Source organism: Leucopleurus acutus (assembly GCF_964270905.1).
Source record: "Leucopleurus acutus genome assembly, chromosome: 3".
NCBI classification, from domain to species: Eukaryota; Metazoa; Chordata; class Mammalia; order Artiodactyla; family Delphinidae; genus Leucopleurus; species Leucopleurus acutus.
In genome coordinates this window covers 59,393,155-59,401,366 of record NC_139145.1, presented here as the reverse complement: position 1 = coordinate 59,401,366, position 8,212 = coordinate 59,393,155, and the positions used below count along the sequence as shown (strand labels likewise).

The 8,212-nt window shown below is 35.5% G+C and overlaps 1 protein-coding gene across 1 annotated transcript; it reads left to right on the top strand.

Annotated features, from left to right (window-relative positions):
• The first annotated feature begins 4,931 nt into the window (after positions 1-4,931).
• IGIP (IgA inducing protein) lies at positions 4,932-7,899 on the top strand. Its single transcript, XM_082835825.1, has one exon. It carries the CDS (start codon positions 7,577-7,579, stop codon positions 7,736-7,738), a length of 162 nt encoding a protein of 53 aa, XP_082691951.1. The 5' UTR covers positions 4,932-7,576; the 3' UTR covers positions 7,739-7,899.
• Positions 7,900-8,212: the final 313 nt, after the last annotated feature.

The window sequence follows — 8,212 nt, the reverse complement described above, 5'->3', positions numbered from 1 at the left end:
ATGAATACATACTTTGTTTTGGTGATTATTAGTAATTTGCTTGTTAATTAAATTTTTGTAGTATTTCCTGGAAAAAATTTAAGCTAAAGAGTCTAATTTTCTTGATTTAGGGTACACTTTAATAAGTCTAGAAGCCTCCAAGTTCAAGGACCAAACCTTTATAATCTAGAATTTTGAGAAACGTGGAAATACTCTTGTTAGCATGTGTTTTGCTCTAAACTGGATTAACGCAGAAGGATCCTAGGAAGACTTAAGATGTTCTTATTATGAAGTGGCAGTCAAATTTATGGGACAGGTGACTTATGTATTCACATTGACCAGCTCAGTGATTGCCATCCACTGATGAATTAATAGACATATGTTGGGGAATGGGTCAAGCTCCCTTTGAGCTGGAATGGGTGGGCAGTTTCCAGTGCAGGTAGTTGTTGGTGACATTTGAGCTACTTCCCTACCATAAACACTGGAATTTTCTTTTTCCCATCCTCCTTTTCCCCTGTTTTTGTCTCCTTTATCCTTCTCCTTGCCATAGGCCTACCAGTGGCACTCCAGTTTACCTCCTTAGGAAGGAAGTAAAGAAATTGCTGACTCCTGCCTTAGAAAAGAACATAGCTAACTGATCCCAGAAAGATTTCTGCATTATGAGGTAATTGGGCAGTTTTTTCTGACTGCTGTTTTCCCCATAGTCTTAAGTTGGCAGTTTGAAGAGCATTGAAATTGTTAAGAAATTTGTGAATTTAAGAAAGTAAGAAGTATGTGTATTTTGGGTAAGTTCCTGGAAGCTGAGACTTACTGGTTTGGAAATTGGAGAGCAGAAAGAGGAGAGCTGTTTAATGTGTTTATGAATGGAGAGTGAGAGGTATACAAGGGAATGGTTTCAAGGTAAAGTGGAAGAAATTTTTACTGGAGGTAGGAAAAGACACTGAGATGGAGTCTTAAATGAGAGTTTGTTTGCTAAGGACAATGAAGTTGATGTTCACTAAGGAAGTTTCAGTAAAATCAGAAAATGGGTCCCTTGTTGGTTATGGGAAAGCTATTGGTCTGTAACTAGATGTTATAGTGATGATGCAATATACAAATCTGTTTTCAGGTGTAGGATGTTTGCTTTTCTGGACAAATTAAATAGCACAATTGTGGAATGGCAACTTTCCTGGTCAAGGCAAGTTGCTGCTGGAGACTTATTTTGAGGGGAAGAAATAAGAAAGTTTCAAACTTTTTCACCGTTACCATTTTTAAACTATCAGAAATATGTATCTTACATTCTCCTGGGTTCATGTTACAATGTAGTTTACCTTTGCTTTTCAAAATGTTCTTTAGATCAAATTATTTGATTTTATAGTCCACAAAGATCCATATTATGCCTTGCATTTATAGAACCTTGAGCCTTTGTTCCACATGAATTTCTAGAAGAGGACAATAAACCGGGTAAAAACACTGAATTGCAATTTTAGGCATCCTTTCTATTTATTTTATATTTACAATCCTAGCAACCATTTAACATTGTAGACCTTATGAGATCCTCAATAATACTATATTTCTGAAATTAGACAACACACACCCCTCCCTCCCCAACTCAAGTTTCTGTTTGTTCTCCCACTTTCTGTGTTACTTTAAAATTTGTAGAATTCTCAAGAGTTCGTTGGTGGCAAGTGTTAATAATATAGTTTAGTACATCTTGGAAGTTCTTACGTCCTTTGTAGGGTGAAGTGATTGTGTTTAGATTTCTGTTCCCAGTATCCCAGGAGCATTGTAAATTATTTAAGATAAAGAGTTGCTATCATACTTGTTTTTAAAGTTATATAATTCAAGTATATTTGGATTAACTCTGTTTTCTAGTTTAGTATGGACTTATTCTCAGTGATTTTGACAGAGTACTTTCAAGTTTCATTTTACCCAAATCTGTATACGTTAGTGATAAAACCTCTTTAAAGATAACTAAAAAAAAGAGGTTCTGATTTTGTATTTGGAATGTAGTGGGTTTTTTTTACAAATGTCAAATACATTAATAATAGAAGAATTATTTTTATTTTAACTTATTTTGTAGAGTTGGCACTTATTATGGTTTTCACATAGTATTGTGTGTCAGATTTTAAATTATTATAGTTACATACTATAACTTAAGTCAGTGTAGAGCCTTCTTAAATAGCCCCTCCCTTAGGAATTGTTTAAAAAGAAGTGAATTCCCAAACCTGTGTCAAGAACCAGTGATTTAAATGACTGTGAGACAAGTCTTTGAAAGGCTTCCTTGAGTCTAGTCAATGGAGATAAATGATAGCCCATTTCCATGCTGCATACAGTTGTTAGGGTTTATAAAGTTGTCAATATGTAAAAGTGCAAAAGCAGGAAAGACTGTAAAGTTGCCTATAAAATTTCTAGTTTTCATTATTTGCACTATTTATCTTTGCACTTGATTTTTTGAAAATTAAGACTAGTCACTTTCACTTTTGTTTCTAGTCTTTTCTAATTTCTTACAGAATTATGTTTTCAATATCCCTCCCAAAGCAAAACTTATATGCAATTAAATATTCTTTATAAGTCCAAGAAAATATTTCTTAGTGTTAGCTATGTAGAACAAAAATTTGTTTTGATAAAATTTTTAATATGGGCCTTTATTTGCCAATAAAATCCTTTGTAACTGTGAGTTTTATTAGACTATTTGAATAGACAAACTGAAAGCTTAGGATAGAAAAAAAATTATATATATATATATACGTATATATACACACACACACACACACACACACACACACACACACACACACACACACACACACACACACACACACACACACACACACACACACACACACACATGAAGTGGTGTCTTTGAGATCCAGTTTCCAGCCTGAAATGGCCTGATTTTGGAGTGTTGATTTGTTTTCACTGAAGTCAATGAGATTTGAGTCTAGCTGGGTATTGGCTTTAAAAGCTGAAAGTGAAGTGGGTGGCAAGTGGCAGCTCCCTCTTTCATGTAGTTTTCCATAATACTCATGGAGTTTCCTCATGGTCTATGTGATATAACTGGTATCGAAATAATTATATTAAATGAATATTCCTTTTTGGAATTCAAGGTTGACTCACTTTTTGAGGAGGGGAGGGTGGCAGGGGATAAGAGACTTTATTTTAACTAGAGGCATTATTATAACCTCAAGATGTGCTCTAGAAAGAATAGGAGAACAAAAAGTGTACCTGTGAACATATTTTTTGTCTTAGTGAGATTGCGCGACACAGTTAGTGTTCGGAATTGCAAAAAAAAAAAAAATTGACAGTTTTGTCAATAGAACAGAAATGTGTTTTGGCTAAAATTATATTTTGTAAGTTATTTAATTACTTCGTTTTATATTCCCTTTCCCATAGCCTTTTAGGCACTTCATACTTAAAACCAACAAGTGAGAGGCCTCTTTTCAGATCTGGTTTATTTTTGGAATGCCTGAGTGTGTTTCTGGATGGGTGGGGGGGGTGGGGGGTGCGGTGCGGCGGGGCTGGTGTTTTAATTCTTGACATGCTCGTCTCAGCATGTTTTGCTATTCATTCTGGATCTTAAGTTTGCAAATTCTGCTGAAAATTCAGTGATGTATTTGAAATGAGAAACTTCTCTGTGACATAGTGTGAATGTTTGTGGCTGGACTCTATTGTGGAAACTTGTGGCTTTGTTTTTAATTGAGGTAGAAAGTTAAACTTCCGTTGTTCAGATTTTAGGTTTATCTAGTGGAATTGTGCCCGGTAGTTATCTAAATATGGACCAGTTTTGGGAAATGAAGGTTGACAAATGTGTATTTGACTCTAGATAATCCTTTATTCAAAATCATAAAGGCTTACATCATTAGAGTTGTCTTAGGTTTTATGTTGTCTTGGGTTAAATGTGGATGATGATCAGCATTATATCTATGAACTTCCTTTGGGAAAAGAGAAAAATTCAGTCTCCAAACCTTTTCTTGGAGACTAAATTTACCATATATGGATAATGAAAAAATTTTAGAAAGTGGCTTTGATTATTTTTAAATGGAATTTAATCAGCTTAGTTATTTTTCCTAGTTTGAAGCACTTATTTCCCAAATGTGAATAAAGGGAAAAGATCAACAATTTGGCCCCCCCTTTTTTGAGACCATTTTTAGTTTTCTGCCCCCATTTCCCAATCCTGTTATAAAATGAATTACGGGTATCCCTCTAAGTCCCTATAACCCCTTTTGGGGGTCACAGATACCTTTGATAATCTGACAAAAGTGATGGACCCTCTCCCCAGAAAGAAAATACAACATATACAGATAATTTTGCATACAACCTCAGGGGCATCACACATCTTCTGAAACCCAAGTTAAGGATCTCTAAGTAAACTCTGTAGAGAAAATTTTAATGCAATTAATTGATAAAATTAAGAACTAAGTATTGGCATAAAACATTTCAGATTGGAATTATCGTTAGATGATGGCCCCTACTAGCAAAATGTGACATTCCAACCAGCTTTGTTAGACATTATAACATCCAGATAGAAGGAAAAAAGAAGCAAAGTTCTGAGAGCTATTTTTAAGGAGTCAGGGCATCTCTAGACATGGGAGCCACCCCTGGTTCAAGGCAGGGGTCAGGGTGCCTGACAGCTTCTAGCAGGGTAGAGTTTGATAAACCACAATGCTCAGGATGCCAAGGGGTTAGCCATTATCTTAACCCCTTTCTCACCAAAAGATTTTAGTTTTGTGTATTGGGAAACAAGACGTCACTAGGGAAGAAAAAGATTTGCCTTACAACTTTGCTGGAACACATCAGTTTGGTGACGTATGGGACACCGGTATCATTTTTGAGAAGGTGCATAAAACCAAAGTAAATTATTCTCTATGTAGAACATTATTTACTAGTAACATTTGTTTGGATGTATTAGCTTTGACAATTTTTACCAGTAAATATTGGTTTTATTTAAAACTGGGAATCCAGTTTATAAATAAGATAGTTGATATATCTGTCCTTTCCCCCATGTAAAGAATAGTTTAAAGGTTTATGCTTACTTTTTATTTTTCTCTCTTGATGCCATGGAGTGGGGTGGGGGCGGGGGAGATCTTTGAGTCAACAACCGACAAAATATCTTCTTCAAATTTAAAAATTGAGAAAGCAGCACCTTATTTAAGTCTAACTGTATACCATTTTAGTGCATGTATTAGTTTTAATAATGATTTTTTGGTGCATGCCTTTGGGCTTATTCAAAAGTGTACAATAGGAAAGTATACGTATTTCCTTTCTTAGAAAGGAGATGTTTTTCTACTTTGCAACATGTGATTACAAAAATCTTCCTCTGTGGGAAGATTAACCATGTATTGAACTACTGAAAAGTATATATTTTTAGATATACAGAAAGCATCTACATGGAGCAGCATTCAGACCTATATAGAAGTCATAGCATTCTATATAGGACCAAAAAGGAAATAACATTAAACACTTAAACAGACTTTGTTGGGTAGAAATACCTTTAGATCTTGCATTGACTTCCAAAAAGAAAATGCCACAGAAGTTTGCTGAAAACTTTTGTTGTTTGAATTTTCTCTGTCAGTGTATTTAGCCCAAATAGAACAGCTTTGGGTTAACACATACGTAAGAATCAAAAAAACAAAGCTAACTAAATAAATCAGTCTGGTTTGCCAATACAGCTTGACTGAAATAAGTAAACTAATCACTTGCAACATGAAAAACTGTTCAACTCCTCTAAGGTTTTGACAAAATAACCTTGGCTGATGTGGGAAGACTCCCACTTTGATTTCTGACCTGACAGTGAAGATTCATGCTTGACATGATTTCATACCTGACAGTGTCTGTTTAAGGAGCTGTGGTACAGTCTGCTAATTCAATCCCAGATACCTGTTGATTACCTGTGAGATCTAGAGTCCAAAGTAGCCAGCAGCTGTATCCCTGAGTGCTCTGTGCCCATCAGATCTCTTAAAGTAAGCAGGGTTGGGGCAGGTCACAGCTCTGATGAGTGACCTCAGGTGCTGTGGACAGCCCCAGATTTAAGACTTGTATCTGCTTTCTTGGGAGTCATCACTGAACTAATGTCCCACATGGTGTTACTTACTGTAGATGCTCTCTCTTGGAGGAGGCCCAGAGCACACATCCTAATTGCTTGTGGTACTCAGAGAGGGGGTGCTAACTCTGATGCCCTGGCCAAATTCCAGTTTAGGGATGTGGGTCTTCTTGCTATTCTAATCGGAAACATGCATCGCTTCCCATTTTCCCTGTTGATCTCAGTGCAAACTGCACTAGTATATTTCTTTGCCCCGACCCCAAGTCTCTAAGATGCTGGTGTGTATTATACAGGCCAAGTTCATGCCTTATCCTAATGCTGGAAAGTTGAGGAATGAGTGAGCTTGGTGTCACAGTGCCCTGTAGTTGGAAGGTAAACTCTTGTGGTGTTTTAGGGATGAAGCTGGCCCTCTTCTTAGCATAAGTTGGGGAATGTGCACTGGCCGGAGGCTTCCAGCCATGAGGTGTGAACTGAAACCTATTTTCCCTCTTTTCTTATAGCATGTTGAGAAAATCTGTTGGGTTTTTAGCAGTCAGGGAAGGCCGGAGTTCTGCAGCTTTAATCTGGGTAACTGAGGCTAGTTTGAGCAAGTCTTTGGTTAATTAACTAGGTTCTCAGATGCCACAGACTCCGTGAAAAGTCACCATTATTTTCAATGGTTGTGATAGAATTTCCCCCAGTAGCCATTATTTTAAGATTATATTGCAGAGTTGCTTTATTTGAGCTTTTCGTGTATACACAATCCCAAACTGGAAGAAATAATAATTAAAAAAAGGAATCCTGCTGTGAAAGGTATATATTACTCTAGATTTTTCTTACTGTAAATATTGTAAGATTGTAATACTGTCGATATTTTATTAACCAACAAATGTTAATCTATGTGAATTCAGACTTATTTTAAATGTGCTTCTTATTTACTGTGTGTGGTCCCTGTTGCTGACAGTATTAAGTTATATTCTGATGTAAGATTAACTTTATTAAAGAATGTAAACATTGTTTCCTTATGGGAAAACAAATAAAGTATAAAGAAGACAATTCTTTTCATTAAAATATACTGTGTATTTACACTTGCTAGACCCAGCACCACTTATAAATTTAGTACACTGTTCAAAATTTTAGTTAACACAGCTGACATGGATGTGCTCTGTTTGAAAGTCTAAGAGTAGGTATTGTTGGAATATAAACAGTTTGTATTTGTCTGCTGTGAATCATAATCTTGAAATTTCTAATCGAGTTTGTAAAATTTTTATAGTAAAACATTTTAACGACAATTTAAAAATTTATCTTCTCTAAAGAATGGTCAAAACAATATCCTTCCAGAAATAGAATTGTTCTTTAATATCTTTCCAAAATGATTTTGGTTAAATGGACCAGATGTATGTTAGTTAAAATTTAAGACAAAGTTGTAATATTCTTTGAGTTTACAAGTTAATCCTTATTGGAGATGTGCCAATTATACAGTAGAATATCATTAATTTGCACTGTTTGGGGACCCCATTAAGAATGCTGAATTTTTCCAACTAAGAAGTAAGCAAATGCAATTTAAAAAGTAAATTTGAGCATTCTGTATTAAATATGTGCAGTTATTATCACATGAAGAAGCTCAGTGTGTCGGGCTGTAATATAACCATACTTGCTGTCATGTTCTCCCATCTCAGTGCTGGGAACTCACCATGTGGAAACCAAGCAAATGTGTTGTGCATCAGCCGGCTTGAGTTTGTTCAATATCAAAGCTGAAACTAGCGAGGTCTGCTGTACTGCTTATTGAAGTATTGTGATTCTTTTAGGCATTGATTCTTACAAAATATATACTGTAACAGTATACTTTGTACAGATTTAAATTTTATTTGAAAAAAATGAAATAAAGTAGGCAAAAAAATAAAGATGTTTATTTTTCATGTGACTATATAAACAGATCAGTCTTTTGTTTCAGTGCCTTTGGTGGGGGTGGTTATGGTTGCTCTTGGAATTTTTTGGGGGGAGGGGGGGATAGAAGCCATTTTAAGGATTCAGCAGCAGGTATACTTGCCTAATCATTAACTTGCTATAAGGATTAAGTGGGCTGTCTCACACTGGAAAACTATTTTCTATTTTATTTTAAAACAAATTTAATTTTAGAGATTTTATGTGAATGGCTTCCCTATCTTGCTTCTTGAGTCAGTTTTTTAAATTCTCTGGTGGTGTGACGGTTAACCAAGCTATCACAATTGA

What these genes read in the sequence shown, in the direction of transcription:
- IGIP (XM_082835825.1), top strand. Translation starts at nt 7,577, where the DNA reads ATGTGCAGTTATTATCACATGAAGAAGCTCAGTGTGTCGGGCTGTAAT.